Source organism: Eptatretus burgeri, chromosome 15 (assembly GCF_056783735.1).
Source record: "Eptatretus burgeri isolate ZD-2024b chromosome 15, Ebu_testis_v1, whole genome shotgun sequence".
Lineage (NCBI taxonomy): Eukaryota > Metazoa > Chordata > Myxini > Myxiniformes > Myxinidae > Eptatretus > Eptatretus burgeri.
Window position 1 is genome coordinate 27,938,185 of NC_140975.1, and position 22,179 is coordinate 27,960,363.

General features: G+C 44.2%; 1 protein-coding gene across 10 annotated transcripts in view; it reads right to left on the reverse strand.

Annotated features, from left to right (window-relative positions):
• Positions 1-22,179, reverse strand: part of SLC38A12 (solute carrier family 38 member 12) — a 180,193-nt gene that overhangs the window by 92,166 nt on the left and 65,848 nt on the right. For 8 of the 10 annotated variants that reach the window (XM_085856978.1, XM_085856974.1, XM_085856972.1 and 5 more), the window contains 2 exons: positions 11,829-11,943; positions 11,458-11,538 (listed from right to left, as the gene is read on the reverse strand). In XM_085856978.1, the coding sequence (XP_085713104.1) occupies positions 11,458-11,538; positions 11,829-11,943 (196 nt within the window). Of the gene's footprint in view, positions 1-11,457; positions 11,539-11,828; positions 11,944-12,422; positions 12,442-12,612; positions 12,734-22,179 lie in introns of those variants that run through there. The other 2 variants (XM_085856980.1, XM_085856981.1) reach the window with 2 other exon arrangements.

Sequence of the window (22,179 nt, forward strand, 5' to 3'; positions counted from 1 at the left end):
TTAACCAGAGAGTTGGTGTCAAAGCCACCCAATGCTCGCCTGTTTATACATTTATCGTTTTTAAAAGACTCGTCTAATAATATTTTTATAAAGCATTGCAGTGGTCTGATCCAAATCATTTTAAAGCAATATATGTATTTGTATATTGTAATCAGTAAAAAAGTAGTGTGGTGGATAAAAACATTAGAAAGGAAATAACTTGCACCAAAAACTTTAACATTTTCACGCTCACACTGACGCTCACGCTCACGCCGGGGGTATCGCTATAGCTCTCTGTTCTTCGAACAGGCGAGCTAAAAATAAATTCACAAATACCAAATAAACACACAGAGAAAATATTTTGTGCCAAAAATACTGAAGTACCTTCTTATGAATTTACCAAAAAACTTTCAGTAAATGACTTTTTTGATAATTTATTGTAATTGAATTAAGATAAATAAATATTCATTAAGGTCATATACACATAGTGCCAGTTTTATTGGTTGAAGAAATCGGAGTAGTGTTGTACATCACTGATCTGCAGTAAGAAACTGGCAACTTTCTGACATTATGTATAAACACAGCAGGTATGCCAATTATATTGCAACTGTTGTGACCATGATTTAAACCCAGTAGGTGAGAAGCATGTGATTTGTGAGTAATAACTGTAAGAAAGGAATATGTAAACACATTATAGAGTCATCAGAAAAATTAAACTGGTATCAATATTGTCGTACAATATGTTGTGTTTTATAGACCAACCTATGGCCTGCAAATTAGTATGGCAATCTGAAATGAAGGAACTGGTATCAATATTGTCAGTAAAACCAGAGAGCATATCATGTTACAGTGGCAGCATTATTAATGAATAAGTCAACTACCATGCAGTATCATTTTTATTTGTAATTATGATGGCATCACAATTATAACAGTGCATGTGCAATGGTATTTATCAACATTATGCAATAATACATTACTGACTTGCCTTGCCATGAGAAATGCATCTAAAAGAAAAAGTAATATGTAGTGTTTTGACTTCACAAATACTGAGTCTCTGAAAAAGGTGCACCAACAAAATTTATTTCATTTGGACTCCATTGCATCCCTAGAACACATATTAAATGAATGGCAAGCGTCTAGTATAAACAGGCGAGCATTGGGTGGCTTTGACACGATACCATCTTAGGTTGAAAATTTTTTTTTAATTAAAATCATTTGTTAATTTCAACTTCACTACACCAATAGTATACCCCCAAAGGAACCTCCATGCCAAATATCAGCATCCTAGTACACATATTAAATGAATGGCAAGCTTCTAAATAACTTGGACCAAAAACTTTAACATTTTCACGCTCACGCCGGGGGTATCGCTATAGCTCTCTGTTCTTCGAACAGGCGAGCTAAAAATCGAACTGCTTGTCTTCATTAAGCAGGCAAGGCATTCTGAAATACACAAACTCCTGAAGAAAGAGAAAATCCCTATTTCTCTGCCTACCACAAAGAGAATAGGTCTACAGTTCCAGAAAACTAGCTCCACTGCAAGGAAGAAGGGATAATGACAGGCCGAGCACCACTACAAGTAAAGATGACAGGTGACTAAATTCTTAGTTCTCAGGGAAAGAAAGAAAAGCCTGTGGAAAATGTCAGAGAAGTCCAGAACTGCTGAAAACAAGACTGTTTCCAGAAGGACCATCACAAGAAGATTAACTGATGCTGATTTTGCCTCAAGAAGATGTGGTAAGAAGTCTCTAGTATCGAAGGAAAACATTCAGGATAGATTGCACTTTTTGGCTGAATATGGGAACTGTGATTCAGACTCGTTTCAGAGAGCTCTGTGGAGTGATGAATCAAGATTTCAGCTTTGCAGTGATGCCCCAGAACATTACCTTCACAGACCTGGTGAGATTCAACCCTGAGTGCATTTCAACAACTGTGAAGCATGGATGAGGTGAAATAATGGTCTGGGGTGCATTTTGGTCTGCTGGTGTTGGTGAGCTGATAAGGTGTGAACAGTCAATTACTGCCAAGAATACCATAAAATATTAGAGAAATGATTATTTCCAAGCCTGCAAAACTTATTTCCTGGAAAGAAAAGCAAATAAGTCATTTTTCAACAAGATAATTCCCCTGCCTAAACTGCAAAAGCCACCAAAAAGTGGTTGGAGAAAAAGTCCCTGAAACTTATGTTCTGGCCTGGTCAGAGTCCCGATTTGAAACGCATCGAGAATCTTTGGGCCTAAATTCAACACAAATTTAATGGAAGGAAATTTGCAAATTCTCATCAACTTTGGGAAGCTGTCAAACATGAATGGGACAACAATGACATTTCTCAATGCAAGAAGCTTTCTGAAAGTTTGACCAAAAGACTGGATTGTTTAAAGAAAGTCAAGGGACAAGCTATTCCATACTGATTTGTACAGTTATTTCTGCATGTTCTGGTGTATTTTATTGTATGGAAAAATAGTTATGAGAAAAGATGTTTTAAAAAATACACCCGTGCGGGAGTGACGGTCATCTCTGCGAGAAAATATATAGCCTCCTGAAGGTAGGGCAGTTTTTGCCAAATTTGAAGTCACGTGACATGAAAACGAAAGCGAATATCGAAAATCTGTCCTGACCAAATTTAGATATTGTCCCATAGATTCATATGCCACGATCAAATTCAAAATTGCTTGAGAAATGTAGGAGGAGATAGATTTTGAAAATCATCATTTTCGCATTTTTTGCAAACTTTGAAGTCACGTGACACGAAAACGAAAGCGAATATCGAAAATCCGGCCCGACCAAATTTAGATATTGTCCCATAGATTCATATGCCACAATCAAATTCAAGATCGCTTGAGAAATGGCGGAGGAGATAGAATTTGAAAATCGTCATTTTCGCAACTTCAAAGGCCTCGTGACCTTGACCTTGACCTTCGGTGACCTTGAAAGTCATACCATCGTGTACGTATCATCGACCTCTATCAGGATCACTAATGACAAGATCTCCTGCTTCAACTTCATTGTGAACGGACGGACGGACGGACGGACGGATCGTCACCTCTCCTCTCAACACCAATATTATTAGGTCATGCTCGAAGAGATGACCTAAAAATTGACTTGACTCATTTTTTGCCCCGGATCATGTGTGTGTGTGTGTGTGTGTGTGTGTGTGTGTGTGTGTGTGTGTGTGTGTGTGTGTGTGTGTGTAATATATATATATATATATATATATATATATATATATATATATATATATATATATATATATATATATATATATATATAGTTTTTGTGTACAATGTTGAGGCTCATACAAGAGCGAACACACAATGTATAACAAAGGGAGCAGGAGACAAGGGAGGAGGGAGTGGGAAGCACAAGACAGGATGGAGCAGAGACATTCGGAGTTCTGTGGAAGGGAGAGGGATGGGACAGGGTACACGGGGTAAACAAGATCAACACCACAGGGATTTTCAGGAAAGAAAGCAGGGAATTTGAAGGAGGTGAGTATCGGGTGAATTAACAGGTGGAAAATATCATGGTTTTGGATGGGGGAAGAGAAGAGATGGTAGGAAACACCTGTTTTGAAGACTCGGAGGGAAGAGTGAGATTGAATAGAGTGCAGGAGTTTGTTCCGGAGGTGGGAAAAAAGAGGAATGAAAAAGTGAAGGTGAGCAGTGATTCTTGATTGTGGCAGTTTCACTTGAAGGGAGTTGCTAGCAGACCTTGAGCCCCCTGTGGAAATATAGAGAGGACAGATCACAGAAAGAGTAGGGGGGACAAGGCCAGAGAGGAGACGATAGAAGGCAGAAAGACCACCGACCTGCGTGTGGTGAGAGTGAGAGACCCAAAGACTCAGCTTCATCGCAGGAGATACCAATGATCCAAAAAAACCTTGGTTTCCACAGCATGAAGCCGAGAAAGGTGTGATGATGGAGCACCAGCCCAGAGAGGTGAGCAGTACTCCATCAGGCTGTGCTTTGTTCATGGTCAGGAGCTCTGGTGTGACAAAGAAGGCCTTTATACGATAGAGGATGCCCAGTCGACTGGCTTTGGAGGCCAGCTTGGAAATGGGGGCTTTCCCAGGAAAGATCGCAGCAGATATTGAGACCCAAAAGCTTGAATGAAAGGACTTCGTGAAGAGGATTTTTGAGAAAGTAGATGCAGGGGTTTTCCAGATTGTCCTTTCAGAGAGACATAGTCAGAGTGTGAGATTTGACAGGATTGAAAGACATGTTCCACGTGTTGGACCAGCTTGTGATTGTATCCAGATCTGTAGAGAGCGAAGAGGCTGCTGCCTGCTGATCTGAGGGACGACAGATGGTACAGCCAAGGGTGGAGTCATCAACAAAGAAATATAGAGGATTTTTCCAGAGTCGGAGAGATCATTGATGAAAACCAGAAGGAGAACAGGGTCCAGAAAACTACCTTGGAGAACTCCAGTCTGGACAGGAAGAGGGGATGACAGAATTCCATTAAGGACCACGCGTTGAATGCGACAGGAGAGGAAGTCTGTGAGCCATGAGTGGAGATTGCCGTGGATACCATAAGAGAGTTTGAGCAAGGAGGGGTGCCAGACCGTATTGAAAGCTTGTGATATGTTTGACAGCAAACTTTCCACGATGTCGGGAGAAATGAACACAGAGTCCAGGAATAGCTGGGTGCGACTGAGTAAGGTGGGTACAGAAAGCGATGGGTTTGGACACATGATTTATAAGCAGAGTTCAGGCATTCAGCCTTTTTGCATGCAGTGTCAGCTGTGCAGCCATTTGAGGTAAGGGAGGGGATAGAGGGGGAACATAAACCAGAAACAGACAACCAGATTCCACCAGGATCTGGAGGAGGAGACAGGTTTGAGATTTCAGACTTGAGATTATAAAGATGTTGTTTCCTTGCTCTCCTGAGGGTAGACACGCATTTGTTCTGAGCTTTGTGGAAGGAACCAAGATTGCCTTCAGTTGGATTTGCCTTCCATGAGGCAAAGACAAGTCGTTTAAGGACAACTGCCTCACCACAAGTTTCAGTGTACCATGGGTGGGAGGAAGGGCATGACAACTGAAGACGAGGTGGGATAAATTTGTGCAAGAGAGAGAGCAAATTTCCTTGAAAGAATTCCCAGCTTGAGTTGAGGTCAGAGAAAGTATAAATGGAAGACCAGTGTAGAAGTTGGGTGGCTGCTTGAAGTCCCTGCTAGTTGGCCTGAGTGAAATGTCAGACTTGACGCTGAGGTGGTTGTCTAATAACAGCCAGAAAGATGTCTACTTTAACAAGCATATGGTCAGATGAACCGATTGGAGCAAAGGAAGAACAGCAGATATTTGCAGGAAAATTGGTCAAAACCAAATCCAGAAGAGATGGAGTATCACTGGTTAAGATGTGGATCAGGAAGTGGACAGATTGTGTCAATCCCAATGAGTCACAGAAGTCCTTTGCTGAAGTGCCATGGCAGGTGAGAGGGGTATCCACACCCAGGCCACTGGCATGATGACAATTGAAGTCACCACATATGAGGAAGAGAGCGTTTGGATGAGAGGATAGAAGTTGGTCCATGTTTTCGGCGAGCAAGATGTAAATGGGGTCATCACTGTTTGGTAGACGGGATAACACACATATACCCATGAGGTGAGAGCGGAGGGAAAGCCATAGCCAGAGGTATTCCTGGGGGTGTGGGGGAGTGAGGGCAGTGAATGAAGAGTGAGGAATAGAGTTTTGATGAAGAGAGCAACTCCGCCGTCAGGATGAGGCTCAGGTCTGTCATACCAGAGGAGGGAGTAACCGGGGAGAGATACTAAAGAGTCAGAGACGTCTTGAAGGAGGAACGTTTCTGTTAAGCAGATTATGTCTGGTTTGGCAGTGGCAACCTGCATGGAAAGATCTGTCAGGTTAGAGTGAAGGCACCTGATGTTTGAGGTCCACACTGTTAAGGAAGAGGTTGAGGAGGCTTTGGGTGTAGGAGAGGGGAGGGGGAGGGTGGGATGAGGGAGAAGGGAGGAAGGTAGGGAAAGTTGTTGACAGTGTGTAACTCGGGGAGAGAACCGGATGAGGAGGAGGAAGACAAAAGGCTCGGTGTTGATGGGATGAGACACAGTAGGGGGTAATAAGAGAGGGAGCAGAATGAATTTGAAGATTGGAGGAGGTGGGGGGAGGAGGCAGCTTTGTGGATGTGAGTTCATGACTGACAGGTACCCGGTCATTTCCATTAAAAATACCGAAAGGTCTCGTCGCAGTGTTCATGGTTGGAATGTCATCTGACTTGTTAGAGAAGATCAGACCACTTTGGAGAAATATGTCTGCGCTTTTTCAGGCAGGTCTGGGTTGATAATGCGAACGATGCTCGATATAAAGTGTTTTGTTTGGCATCTTCCCCGAGTGAACAAAGCACGGCACCAACGAGAGGAGCACTGCATCAGCGTACATTGCGTGCTAATTATGAGGCAACTATTTGCAGGTGTGCTCTGTCTCCAATATAATTAATGCTCCATCTCCTGTCGGGCACGGCTGGCAAATCACAATTGATGAATTAACCATCGTCTGGATGACACAACAGCCAGCTCCTAAAACGATCTTGCGAATTGTAAACTGTGCCTGCAAAGTGTCAAAGTGCGCTGCACGGCAGTGTACATGTCGCGATTCTGCTTTGTCATGCACGGACATTTGTAAATGCCAGAAGTGCAATAATTCCTCAAGAAAACCAACAAAAGCATTCTTTGAGGGAGGAAATGAAAGTGCCGATGATGAGGAGACCGATCTAATAAATTGATCAGTTTCGCAATTGTCTGCTTCATAACCAAAAATACTATCTTTGGTGCTGGGATTGCCGTTTTTGACATCGTACATCAAAAATGAGGCAGTTCATGATTCTTTGGCTAAATTACAATACTCCAGGCATGAATATTCCCTCCGTAATTGATGGTCGACAATTCTTGCTTCCTCTTTGAAAACCCTGTTCTGATAGCTCTCAGCGACCGCAGTGTCGACTGTCTGGCTTGTCTAGTCTTGAATAAATGAGTGCATGGAAAAAGCTGAAAATGCCAAATGTCACTCCTCAAAGCTTTACTTAGTTCCTGATTGCAATAACTACAACAGAACCATTATTGATTACAAGACCTTGATACTTCATTTGACACGTTTACAGCGGATTGTTTTGATGTATGCATAATTACTTCTCCACCGTGATTAGTTCGAAATCTGTGATGTATCGAAAACGAGGGTGGTTGCAATTATTTATGAAAATCGCTGTGTTTCAGTCATGATAATTATTTTAATAAAGCAAGGGCAACCCTAGTATTTTGAAAGTATGTGTCGTCCAGTCTTCAAGTATCTCCGAGTACAAAAGCCCATGTACGAGTGGTGTTGGAGATACGGGTCCATAAAAATGGCTGAATTGCCAAAAAGCAGCTTTTTGGACCCTGGTGACCAACTTCAATACCCCACAGCACCATGTTGGATGGAGATCTCACGAAGAACTTTTTACCCAGAGTCCACCGTGTCGTTGTCTATTCATATGCGAAATTTCAAGTAGCATCTCCGTCATGGAACGAAAAACGATTTCCAGCTGCTTTTCCACCTGCTGCACACAGCCTATAAAATGGTACCAGGGAAAAAGGCAGTGCCTCTAATTGATTTTTTTTAAAACAAAGTCACATCTTATTGAGGTGGTAAATGCAGGAGTGAAAGGTGATGCAATTTGGTGCCTGATTCTGAACGTGACCCAGGGCAGCCTTCTCAGCAGCAAAATGTTGATTAAAAGTTTAGGTACAGTACTTAGTTAGAGTTACTGAATGAATGCATTCATAAGTGTCTGTGCACTCACTTTATAAGTAAAGCTATTAAACCTGCGATGACAAAGCATGTGAGCGTCTTTAAGAAAGAAAAAAAACAAACATCTCTTTTGCATCGGTTTGCAGAGTTTGGTCTCAACGTATATAATTATATATTAAACGAACACCAACGGGAAATTTTTTAACTGCCTCTCTTGCAGCAACAGTTCTACTCCACAATTCCATTCAAATAACAAATGACTGAGCAAACCATACTGGGCATGTTGATGTAACAGGCAGAGTGCGGTGATTACGTGAAATGTCAGGGCTTCCTTCAAGGCCTGAAAATCCTTATAAGCAACAATATATAATTTCATTATTTGCCCAAAGTATTTAGCCACGGTGAATCGTTATCACTGCTCTTCTGATTCTCTCTAGTGACAGACGTCCGAGCGATTAGTCTATCAAAGCGAACACCGTCGTGTTCCCGTGGAGGTTAGAGACAGCCTCGCTTTGGATGTACAATAAGCCTGATTGATGGTGGGTATTGATATTATGCAACAGACTGGATTAAAAAGTAAAGCGAATAAACTGAACAATCAACTTGATTGTGGTCACAATTTTTCACACTACTGCACAGCAAGAATAAGAGATGGCGGCACAAAGGGCTTTGTGGTGTCTGCCAGATAAATGTATCCCACACAGCATGACATCACAACCCACCCGAATAATTTGTGAGATGTACCTCAGTAGACAAATTCCTGTGACTACTCAAACAACAGTGCATCAAACTATCTTGTTTCTTGTGAAGTCACAACGATTATTTACTTATCTGTGGCGTTGGCTCAATTGCCGTAGAGTCTTCAGCAAATACTAACTCAGGCAGCTCCCTGTCTTATTCACACAGTGCTACAATGAGGTGTCTGCTGAAGATCATAATCCAATCGTATGTCGAGGTGATTCTCTTAAATGTAGCACTTCAGAATAAAAATTCGATAGATTGACTAGCGTTAGGTCTGTCAGCATAACTCAGAGGTAAACGAATAATAAATAAATAATCAAATAATTAAATAAGCAAATATGAGTTCCGTTACAAGGAACTTCAATTCCGGAAGAGGCCATTGGGCCTATCGGTTGTGCAATGGTTGCCAACTTATGATTGTCCGTCAGCTATCCATATTAAATGCTGAGCACCAAGCAAGGAAGCAGCATGTACTGTTTCTAAAGTCTTTGGCGTTGACTCAGATGGGATTCAAATCCGCTGACCTCCCAGACTCAGAGCGGTTGCTCTCACCATTATGCCATTGAGTTTGGTATGAAGTTCAAAAAGCAACAGTTTGAACTCTTTTGTCTGGGTTGGAATCCTCACCAGATTACATGTCAGACCGGCACTTCACAGGCATGGTGTTGCATCATTGCATGCTATCTCTTGCATAAACGTTAATGGGGACACCCATCTGCTCGCATTAGCTTGTGGAGATTAAAGACAATATGGTGTCTTTCGACAAAGAGTGGACAAGTTGTCGTTGGCACCCTGAACCAATTACAAATGCCTGCCCTAATCAGCTTCAGTGGAATGTGAGATGAGAGCAACTAACTGGTCCATAAATAGATGACCTATGAGGTACTGATCCCCCATGCTAATGGGACATGGATATGAAGAAGAAGAAGAAGAAGAAGAAGAAGAAGAAGAAGAAGAAGAAGAAGAAGAAAAATAACATTCAATAATGAATGATAATCTGCATTTTTAATGTTTTGCCAAACAGTGTATTAGTCTTACTGTTATTATAACAGCAATACACCAACCTAAGTTGAGAACAGAACAAAGAAAAAGAGGAAGCAGGTGTTGAGTCATGTGATCATATATGCAAATGTTGTAGCAATCGGCAATAAAATAAGAATGAAGGTGAAGCCCTTTTCTTTTATGGATGTGGGAAGCAATAAAGTGTTGAATATTTTAGTGAAAAATGTTAGCCAATTTAATAGCTGAGAAGGCCTTGAACACAGACTCGTACATAATGTCTCAATGTTCTTGCCTTTCATGTAATCTATGCACAAAGCCTTGGCCACTGTACAAGAACAGAAGAGCCAAAAGACATTTGGCCATTTCACACGATGTGAAAAGCAACAGTTTGGCACTTTAGCTAAAAGCCAGTCATGACGGGAATGCAAAACATTCATCATCTCTTCATGATTTACAGCACTGTTTGCAACACAATATATACTGCATAATGCTGAAAATTAACTATTATCTTAAACATGCTGAAACCCTTTCAACCAAAACAGAATTGTTTCAACTGTGACTGATATATAATCTTAGACAGGGGCTGCAGCCTCTCTTACTGTATACATCAAGAAGCCCACGGTTCCTCGATCCCATTCCCTAACCCCTACACCAAGAGCCTCAATGACACAAATAGATGCAAATTAATGTTGACAGAAATGCACCCATGCCTCATTCCATCGCATATGGGACTGCAAATGTACCAGGAGCGACTGCAGGAGCCACTCGGGGCTTCAATTTTCTTTGCATGCTCTACCTGTCACAGGAAGGACTCAGAACACAATTAGGTGGAATCTAGTGACTGGCAATGATGCATGAGGAGCAATTTCTTTCTGGTCTCGTCTGCTCATGCTGACGCTGAAAAAAATATTCACTCCTTTGTCTGGATTTGGGTGGAAGTACGAAGACTTAAAACACGAGACGACTCCTGGAGTTACAAAGCTTCACGTCGCATTCTTTAATTCACAATTTCCTTTCGTCAAAGTTTACACCTCTTCGGCACATCGTCAACAACATAAATTCGTCCATACTCTTTATAGAAGATAGAATAAAATAATAAACTACTTACAGGAACACTGTATTCGAAATGAATGTTTCGAAAAATTACCCCAACTTAATATGAAGAAGCCACTTTAAATTGCATTTCTAGCTTGTCTACAATAAAGTCGAGAAGAACTGTTAAAGCCATAACAATATCCTTCAGTCAGTTAGTCAATCTGGCAATGGGTCCATTAACATTTTTGGTTTTTCCCACACTCCTCCGAGGTGGCTTAAACTCAAAGGATGTTTTTAAACTCAGCATGATGATTCATGACATCGATGCCAAAAACTAATGGAGCCCTTTTAAAATTTCCATCCAGGTGGTGAGAAAATTAGCAAATTAACTCAAAATGTAATCTATGTTTTTGTGTCCATCACATATCACGAGATTCATTATCTCACGAGATGTTTCGTTGTTGTTTAATCATGGTCATGGTCCAGGAAATCAAAACTAATCCTTTTGCAGATTTGTGCAATGCAACTAATGTGCAGACATTCGAACATCTTTACCTGGTTTGGAGAAAAAGAATACAAGGCATTACTTTTCAACACACCCTCGTATGAGTAATGCTCTGATACAGAGAGCCAACAGCAATGTGTCCAGATGAGACTCCAAGAGAAAACCTTCTCATAAAACAATTATGCTTGTGTGTATTGACCATCAACGCATTCAGAAACCAGGAAATGCATTCTCAGGAAATCATGATATTGGGATTACCATTCCTTATTCAAAATCAGGTTATTAATGCAGAGCGATGGCGACAACCTTGTACAATTAGGAATATGTGAGTTAGAGAGACCAGGCTAGTACAATTATCCACCGACTTTGCTTGGAAATGAAACAAACAAACATTAGTTTCAGGAACATATGTATGAGGGCCCTTCAAATGCAGCACGCTTGTCAAATACCTTTATTGAAAAACATTGAGGCCATTTGGCCCATCTCCACTCTGTCTGTGATATCATAAAGATCCGAACCCCGCGAGCCTCCTGAAAGACAGAACACATGAGTTGTCATAACGATCGACACTGACGCCTTTCTGACAGCAAACAACAACATATCTGGCGAATGAATAATAAGAGCAATTTCTGCTCATAGGAAACGACTGCATGTATTGTTCTCCTGGAAAGAAGAGATGAAGGAATTATTCCTTTGTGTTGAGTTTAAAGAACCTCAACTATAACGTAGCACGATAAACAATGACAGTTACATGCAGCGAATACCTCAAATTGCAAGTCTGTCAGACTAGCTGTGCTTGCCAGTTTGCTGAGATACTTACGGACAGACACAAGAGGTTGCTGGTCATTGCACTCCAGGTAGGGCTCATGTATCCATGCCTCGTTACCGGTGTTTGAAAGCATTGGGTCGACTTCATCCACATTGGAATTATCGGACTGCGTCGTAAACAAGATGAGAACCGCAAAAGTCACCTCCACTACTGATACGATTATATTTATAATAGTTTGTACATGGATGCAATAACCATAAATGTAATAATCTAACAAGCAAGTTTACAGAAGATGCCACGTCAATGCCCACTCTCACTGAAGACGCCAACTGAAAAAGTATCCAAAGGCGTTCACAGAAGCAAAGAGGAATAAAATAAAATCTCTTTTTACATATCATCCCACACTCAATGCATAGTGCACAAGAGAGATAGCAATTCAAAAGAAATGAGAAATTAAAAAGAGAAAACACAAATTTTCAATATGGCTCTAAATGTCTTCTTTGCCAAGATGTAGAACGTGACCGCAACGGGACTCATGCCATGGGTCACCCATCACACCCAGGTGCCTCAAAATTAAAGTGTTTCTAATCGCATGGACCCTTCAGGCAAACAAAGAACCGAGAACAATATATTGAAACCATTTACCCAGACATTTCATTTCAACTCAAAGGGAAGTGCAGATTATTAGGCAAACCGCTGGAAGCCAGGCTTCAATCCCTTTCTTGCTTTGTACAATCAAGGTCAGGCCGAGAACAAAAATTGAGGTCTAAAAAGAAAAAAAAACAGTCCATCTTCAGCACACGTCTACGTGAGAAAGCAGACTTCAAATGCATACCAAGTGAAGTGTCTCGACTATGTACAGTGGGCGATCGATCGTGAGGTCTACGAAGCACCGGCTGGGTTGAAAACGTGCCATTGTATGTGTTCTGAATTGTTAGGCATTGTAAATGCTGCTGCTGAAAAGAGATCGAGCAGCCAAGATGGAGCATTCACACAAAATATGTTTTGAATCTTTGAGTTCCAGCAACTTTATATTGGAACTGCACACATTTTCAGAAAAAATATATATAACTAGAATAATCCTGTTGTACAAAGAAAACGCTGAGGGATTTTTAAGCTTGGCTCAAGTTGTACAAGCCGCAACAGAAACCACTGCATGATACGGATTTGGGTGATAAATCTTAAGAGTGACAACAGAAGAAAAAATGATTATGTTAAAATCTGGGTTGTCCTTTTGGTGGTCCCATCTAAGCCAATGGCATATGATGATGGGTCTTTCCAGGTTCAAATCTCATAGGTATGGATGAAATCAACGGGACTTGAAGGATGTTGATTAACCGCTGTGGAAATCACGGAGAAGCTGGAGTTCCGGGTGTTAACCCTTCGTTGAAGCAAAAGAGGAAGGGGGTAATGCCTCAAATTTCAGTTTTTCCTCGCTTCTGACCGGTTGGCATATCTCGATCAATGTCCTGTTGATCTCAATCATTGTTATCCTGTTTGCCGCTGCAGATCGACACCAGCCTTCACCAGAAAAACTATAGTTAGTTATTCTTCATACAGATACGTGTTGTTTTGTCCATTGTCGACGCAATGGCATTGTAATTCACATAAAAGTGCATTTATATGCCGTGTTGTCTAAGGACTAGGCGTGATTACATGTCCAAGCTTCACCGTGAACCTGAGATCACTGTTCAAAAGGCCCTTTTGCATGATCCGCTCATTCTACGTTGACTAAGCACGCGCCACTTTAAACAGTCATGTAAGTAATTAATTGCACATTGTGCTCTTACAGAATAGCACAGCATGAATTCACACAATCAAAATCAAAACTAATCCTTTTGTAGATTTGTGAAATACAGTTTGAGTGGGAACAGGTAAATCTGACTGTTAGTTTAAAAAAAAAAAATATATATATATATATATATATATATATATATATATATATATATATATATATATATATATTAATCATCAATAATGATCTGAAATGTTGAACTCCTTTATGATCAATCCTGTCTGCTGCTCACCTCTAGGCTCTGTACACTCTCCTTCACCACCAATACTGTCTGCTGCTAACCTCCTTCCACTATTCTCAAAAACATTTATTTCTACCTTTGCTTCTTTATATGTAAAGAGTTTTGGCTTTTTAGCATTCAAGTTGTGTTGTCCTTTTATTTGGTTTTAAGTCTATTTTCACTCTGCACTTACAAAGCCATTATAAGGCAGGAAAAAAAAAACACTTTAAACTTGTGAAAACCTTTGTGAGCATTGCACAATATCCCTCTTGGGTACATAGTGATGCGCGAAGGATCTCTCCCTCAATTTCTCAAATGTCCACCCAACCTATTTCCCTCAACCCAATGAGTATACAACATGTACTCATACAGGGCCCCTTTGCAACACGGACAATTATCAGTATGACAATTATCATCATGAATCTATCAGTGGATAAAATCTCATAATCAGCATGGTTTTATAGAGATTCATAGAGAGATACAAATAGATGGATCCAAGTCGGATGATACTCTGGGAACAGGTCTGGGGTAAAATATTCTGTTTTTGCGATGAGATGGATTACTGATGAATGAGGTCTGACTTTCTTTAGACGAGGCAGAGTTTAATCCACAAATTTTTCCTTTGGAGTGCTTTGTAGCACCTGGGGGTGTGAAGTGAATGACAGGGCTTTGGAATATTCAATGGATGTGCAAACTTCAAAGCATCAAAGCCATAATGTGCATCATGTGACAAACCTGGAATGCTCCATGCAATCACACAGGCCTCAAAAACCCTTGCAACAGAAATATTGAAAACAGGAAAAAATCATAAAGGGCCCACTTCTGAGTGAAAACGAAAACATTCATTGGGTATGGAAATAATGGAAGCAATGTTGCTCGTCGACATTCAGAGTCGGACAAATTTCATCACCTGAAACCAGGGGCCAGCATTTTTCACTGCCAGGTGTCGCAAACTAAAAAAAAAAAAAAACTAACCTATTTACTGTGAAGTGGTTTGTTTCTTATGCCTTCCTTGCATGGGAATCGAAAAAAGTGATGAAATTGGCATGTTTAGCGCAGGGTCGACGCGGCTGGCAATAGGTCGACATGCCTATCTTCTCATCAGTGTAGGTGCAGTGTTGAAACAAGTTCCATTACGTGACTGCATAACTTCCCGATTGACGCAGCACTAAGTGCCTAGGCCTTCTCGTTTTGAAGTGATATTTATTGCCAGGGTTGCAATCTGTATAAAGGATCCTTCATACGCAACATTTGAAATGATGTATGAATGCTAAACGAGACCTTTCGTGCAGGCGCTGTGTGTTTACGGTGACTCGGTTTGGCAGTGATGATAACAGACATTATACCCCTCACACTGAGATTGTATTATGGTGAATAAAAATTGATTACATATATTGCAAACTAGTGAGGTATCCATGCTACGCACAGGAGGGAGCCCAAAATGCAAACAGACAATATGGAAACAAGGAATGCCAAACCATGAATCAATACATTTCACATTCCTGTTGCACCTTCAGTCGAATGTCAGGCACGGACAGCCGGTTCGTGAAGCATTTGGGTAAAAACTTACTGCGGTTGACCCCAACAGAAATAAGGTGGGTAATATTTCAATGATGTCAATGGAGAAACTGCAAATGCCGAATCCCTGAATGTCACCGGAGAAACCCCTCACATCATTTCCTGATTTTCCTTTTAACTCAATCTCTTTATTTTCATTCCAAACAGCATCATTCCAATCACAAATAAATACACCATTAATGTAAAAATACAATGTTACAAACACTCATGAGCTTAACGAAATTAAACACCGTTCTGTCGTTACATCCGGGTAGGGAGCAGTTTGGTACGGATCGAAACTCAAAATCATAATTGTATTGAGGAATTTGTGAAACCACCCCCCCCCCCCCAACTTTGGAACACCGGCTGGGACCACAAAAGATTCCAATTGGCAGGGCTAGCCCCAAAACTGAGGGAGTAGTTTGGGGATGGACATTCGGATAGACAACTCCTGCTTTATAAAAGAGATAGTTTCATTTTCATCAATTTCAAATAATCTGGTGATAAGTGAGCTTGTGGAAAACTGCACCAAGTTAGTGTATACTCCCAGATTGCTTGCCTAATTGGGATATTGGCTGACAAAAACATTAATTGTTGAAACCTGATAAAAGGAGTCGGGTAATTGGATTTGCATGTACTCATTGTGTCCCAAATTTGTAGTATAGGGGTAGGCACACCCCCGTCGCGCTAATCCACCGGTGAGCCTTGTGGTACCACGCCACTTCATGTTTGTCACCGTATGTGCCTTGATTTTCCTCCCAGAAGATAGGATAGCTCGCGGGGTTAGTGGGCCTGGGAGGGAAAGATTAGTTTGCTTTGCCATGTTTTGCCTATATGCCTTGCCTTGTTTGCCTTGCTCGTGCCTCGCATGCTTGCCTTGCCTGTGCCTTGCATGCTTGCCTTGTCATGACCCTCCCACTCCCCCCCCTCACAACAACTGCTCACCATGCCATTAAGTACCATTCATCATTTTTTCTTCCTGATGGCAAAGGACCATTTGTGATCTTGCCAGCCTGCTGTCGGACATCATGGAAGACCAGCCATGATTGTTAAAAGTGTAAAGTGTTTGAATTCACCTGGTTATAAATGTGGAGCTAATAATAAAATTTAGAGTGCAAGTTATGTACCCAGGGTGAATGCGTGGGAATTGTGACACAACGCATTAGGTTTCATTATTTTTGTATTGGTAACATGTAGGCTATACTGATCATTATTTCCTGTACAAAATGTCACACTCAGGGATCCGATAGGCTCAGTAATTGTGCACCTGAAATATACTGGAGCTCGCCAGACTCGGGACGAGTTGCAGTGTGACGGTGTTCGGAGACCCCAGGGAAGCACATCCCAAGACACATAAAGAAACCCCACTATAATTATCTTTGTAGTATATTGTGTGGCTAATTTGTATCAGGCGAGCGGATCAAGGGACGGTCCGGATGTGGTGGAGAACAGAAAGGGACTTCTGAAAGTCCAAACCAGTGTCCCGAACAGAGCATGCCTGTGAACAGAGAGACCGAACTAACTGGTCTGGAGAGCAAGTGAGAGTGAGCAAAGTCCAGTGCCAGGCAGAAGGGCAAATTCAGCGGAGAGTTCCCAGGCGCATTGTCCAAACACACTGACTTACATGAACTTTCTCTTACTTTCTCTATTCAACCTCGTTTCCTTTGGACGCATGAGCAATCAATGCAAAGCGGCAACTGTCCTTTTCAAGGCTCACTGATTGTTGCACCTCATTGCATTTAATCTAACAACACACGCATTCACCCTTCACACCTCTCAAAACACTCAGCATTATAACTTTCAACCCCCACTTTTTTGAACCCATGTGAGCCCGCCGGTGGTGAGGTTTGGTGGTGAGGTTTGGTGAGCGAGGTGTGAAGTAAGGTAAAGTGCCAGTTGGAGATTGGTGCGCAGATTTGAATGAAATAATAGCGCGTGATGTGCGGGTGGTATAGTGTGTAGTGGGCTTGTGGTTCCGAACCATGGGAGGCATCATGGTGTGCTTATTATCAGTCGCATATTGAATGGCATGTTTGCTTGGTTTGTACCATGGCTCAAAGGAAAGGGTTGGAGTAGGAATCATAATATGAATTAGTTCCTAGTTAATAGACCAAACTACGAGACCCAGGCAACGCACTTCGTCTCGCTAACCCACGAGACATGAGGGGAGGTCTAACTTCACGAAGACTAATTAAATAACTGCCTGGGGATCACTGTACGTTGGGTGGAATTGCCTTAGAGGCATGCGGTAAGGGAAGAACCGCAACAATATATATATATATATATATATATATATATATATATATATATATATATATATATATATATATATATATATATATATATATATATATATATATATATTGTTGCGGATTCGCGCCCGCCGGCGTGCGAACGGCCACGTAACTCGAATCGCGGCACGTCGCCCACCGGACGGACAATCCCGTCGTGACCCTCTCGGACTAACTCCGGGAACTAGTCACGGGTGGGCCTTTCGGCCTCACCACGATCGTGCCAATCGGCCCCCCGCGTGGGATAGCGTAGCTCGCCAAATTCGACCTACCTAAGTACCCACACGGAGGGTAGACCGGGCGATCGCACCTCGCCGCAGGTCGACTTCGGACACGGGCCACTTTAAGCGACCCGTTCCGTATTATCGGGATAACCGAGCGGTGTTATCGTCAACCTGGACGGTTCGATTAATTATCGGGCGTTTTAGTCCACGACCAACCCTTTACGTGAAGTAAGATGGAGATTCAATTAGAGAAAAGACGAAGCGAAACGGGAGAAACAGTTCTACATAGAGCACATTTATTTCGCGATGGCACACGGATAGCACACATATACAATTATAAACCAAAAGCAAATGTAAAAGAAGAAGAAACACACAATAATGCACAAAAGGCAAATGTAAAAGCAAAACACAATGCAGTTCTACCACCGACTACCGAGCACACGGCAACACTTATACAGTTTTACTTCACAGACGGCGCCGACAACACATATACTCAAAGCAAAAGAAAAAGGGACCACCCTCAACGATGAGGGGGCAGACTGGCCTGGGGCCGAGACCGCGTCAAGCCTACCCGTCTGGTGATGAGCCGCAAAATGGCGGTGGCGCCCCGACTCCGCGGGCCTCGCTGGCACTGCCTGGTATGGGGTGGGAACGGGGCCCCCTTCTCGCACTATCTCAGCGCGGGGGGAAACAGGAGGGGGTTGTTGATGCTCGGGGGAATGAGGGTATCTCGCTGGCTCAGGTCCCGCGACGAGCGTCTCCACCGCGACCTCGGTCGCGTTACCGGCCTCTCCTCTCCGCAGCTCCCCGACTCTGACACGAGCGCCCCCTCGACTGCCTTCGCCGCCGCCACCTCTCCAACTCTCCCACTCTCCACAGCTCCGTCCAACTGCTTTCTCCGACTCTTCTCTTGACTGGCTCTTCCCAACTCCACTCAACTGCCGGCGAGCGAACGCGGCCCTTTATAGCCCCCGGGGCCTCGCTCCTTCACCTTCGACCCTTTACCTCTGGCTGGCTCCCCATTGGACAGAGGAAAAGTGGGCGTGAATGCTTTTTGATCCATGAATCTGCATATAGCGATATTACTCCGACGCACCTGGAGGCAGGGCCAAATCGCCCCATGCTCGCTGATAGGACGGAACAGAAGTGGGCGTGAGTCGTTTTTGATCCAATTTCTTCGGAAAGGCTGGTGTTTTCTGCACCCGCTGCTCGGTGCGCCCTGCACGAGTCCAGTATCGGTGCCCACAAGCGGCGCGGGAATGACGGTGATGCGATGGTTGCGAGGGCGAGTTGTGACGGTAAGGGTCGTGGCTGTTGTTGTGAAGCGGCGTTGCGGTTGGTGGTTGTTGTGTGATGGCTGTTGAGACGTGGTTGGTGGTGGTTGTGATGGTAGTAATGGCGGCTGGTCCAAAATAAAGATAGTAAAAGAAAAACGGCTATCTAGAGGGGTCGCAGCCCGAATGAATGACATTTATTCCCTCTAAACAACGGGTTTGGGCCTAACTACACATATACTTACAGAGATATCTCACCTAAGGGACCTGAATGGTGGTTTGCGAATTTCGTCAACCACAATACTACCCCTCCCCTTTTTACAGACTCGTCCCGAGTCGTCAAATTTTCGTGTGCCATCATGTGTAGTTCTCCCCTAGTACATTTTACCTACGGATCCCTGAGTGCGACATTCATGGTATTCGTGTCCCTAAAATAAATAACCTGAGGGCTGAGTAACTACCTAAACAAACTCACTCACACGGACGACTTAAATAAAATTGCCGGCGCTAAGACAGACATGCCAGGGGCGCACTCATATTTACAGTACATCTTAAACTTAACTTACAAATTTTACACTAAACAATGGCCCAGGATCAATGAACTCTGCAAAAAGAAAGCAGTTAGCAGGGAGCCAGGCTGCTCGCATGCAGTCTCTGGCTCAAACAATGCAGGTGATGGGGAACGTGGCCGGCTGCTCACTCGCAGTCCAAGGCCTTCCCTTTTTAACTGAACGCAGTGAACCACAATGGTGCATGGGCTGCACAAACGCAGTCTCCGTGCCAGCTCAAGTGGCACACGCAATGAGCACAACGAATGGATGGAGGCAAACACGGTGCACGGGCCGCCACTGCAGGCCCGTGTTGTAGCTGCCAACAGGGCAGTTCTCGCAGCTTGCAAACTGTTGCCTTGCGGATCCTGGCGCACATGGCAATGAACAGGGGGGAGGGGCAACGCAAAATTGAATGGGGGCTGGTGAACAGGGGCAGTGGGCATGGCATGGCAAAGGCAGCAGGCAAACACAGCCCGCAGAAGAAGGCCGCTGCAGGCAAACACAGCCGGCAGATGAACTGGCCGGCACAGGCCTTGAAGAAAAACAGCCAGCCGGCAGATGAAGTGGGCCGGCACAGGCCCTGCAGCAACACAGCCAGCAGATGAAGTGGCCGGCACAGGCCTTGAAGCAAAACACGGCCAGCCGATGGCACAGGCCTTGCAGAAAACAGCTGCAGACGATCCGGCCGGTACAGGCCTTGCAGCACAGCAGCTGCAGCCGATCCAGCCGGCACAGGCCTTGCAGCAAAACAACAGCTGCCGATGAAGCTGGCCAGCCTTCGCCGTTCAGTGGAGGTTGGTGGAGGGAGTGCGGTGGTGCTGGCCACTCGGAAGGCGGGCTCGGACCTACCCTACGGTCTCCCTCCCAACCTATCGCCTTTGCCTGTCATTGTCTATACTCACTCCCTTAATTTGTCAAACCCCAATTTAGCCCCAACTTATTTTTTTTATTTTTACTTCCCCACTATAAATCGTACCCTAACCCCCTGTACTGTCCTTGTTCGGCTAACCTATCCTGTCACCTAGCCTACTCCCAACCCCTACGTTCCCTTCCTGGAGGGGAATAAGGGAGAGCTAACGTCCTGTGTCGAGGCCCAACGAAGCCTCAGAATGGCCTCCCCAGAGTTCAGCGATCTATAACACAAAGTGGGTCCAGCGGCCCACAACGAGAGCGAGGGGATGGATGGTGCGGAGGAGTACACTTCCTATTCTACCCTATCCATTAACCTGTTAAACTACCCCGGGGCTTTCAACAAGCGCCTCTCGCTTAAACTATTGGTTCTATAAACCCAGATTCCCGTCGCCTGTGTTGGTGTCCTCACAATTTCGGGCCTCGCCCCCCAATTTTCTCTCCGTGCCCTCACACGTTCTCATGGCTGGGAAACGTGGCTCCCTTTGGCAGGCACGACCCTCTGCCGAATCTCCCGCTATGGCACCCACGGGCACTACACTGCCTCCGAGCCTACCAGCTCCCTAAACACCGGGGAGTGCCCCCCCATGGCACCTCCCCTGAAACGCACACGTGGCAGGCTGGCTTCCCAGGCCCCTTTCCGAGGGTCACCCGTGCCCACAACACTGCCCACGCGGCTAATGGCGCCCCGGGCCCCCGCACCCAGCAGGCGCACCCGTGCCCACTACACTATCCCGGCCCCCCATGGGCCCTTGGCCTACCACGGCCGACTAGCCTGGTGCCCGGGGTACCCACTCAGCGATACTCACTTTTCGCAGCCACACTCCCAGCCCGTCAACAGGGCTCCTGCACCCCTCCAAATGGGTTTCGAGCCTACACTCCCACCAACAACAAAACAACCTCCATTTTTCAATTTGACTAACCCAGCGAACTCACTCCACACTGACCCGGGGTCCCTTGGGCGGGAGTCACTCCTCCCCCTAATCACTCATCGCACCATGCAGTCCCCATTCGCTCCACTCACACAGACCCGCTGGACTCACTCACTCATCATGTACTCACCTCAACTTTTCAACACACACACACCGCTGAACTCTGCCATCCTTCTAACTACCTCCCCTATCTAACTCGTGCTCCCACGTCGTCCCTTAAACTACAGCACGTTCCTTTTAACACTACGTAGCTAAGCTACGTCCCCACTACACATTCACTGTCTGTCACTGTTCTCAAATGTCCCAAAAATTATTTACCCAACCTAAATCTCGCTATCATCCCTCTAACTAATCCATTCCATGGGCCCCATGAGGACTTACCCCTGCCCCATGGAGCTGGTCTAGCTAAGCTAACCCTTCCCCCTAACTAGTTTCCATCCTGTGCCCTGGCTAAGGGGGTCTTCCACCCCTTGCCCAGGAATCCTGTGCACCCGAAAGTGAGGCTTGCTTTTTTTTTTTTTCCACATGCGCAGCACCAGCGCGGCAACTCACAGCTCGCGCACTTTGCACCTGCCCGTGACGTCATGCAGCTGCACGTGTACCTCGTCCCTCCTTGGACGGCACCATCCGGCAGGGATACCCCTCCTGC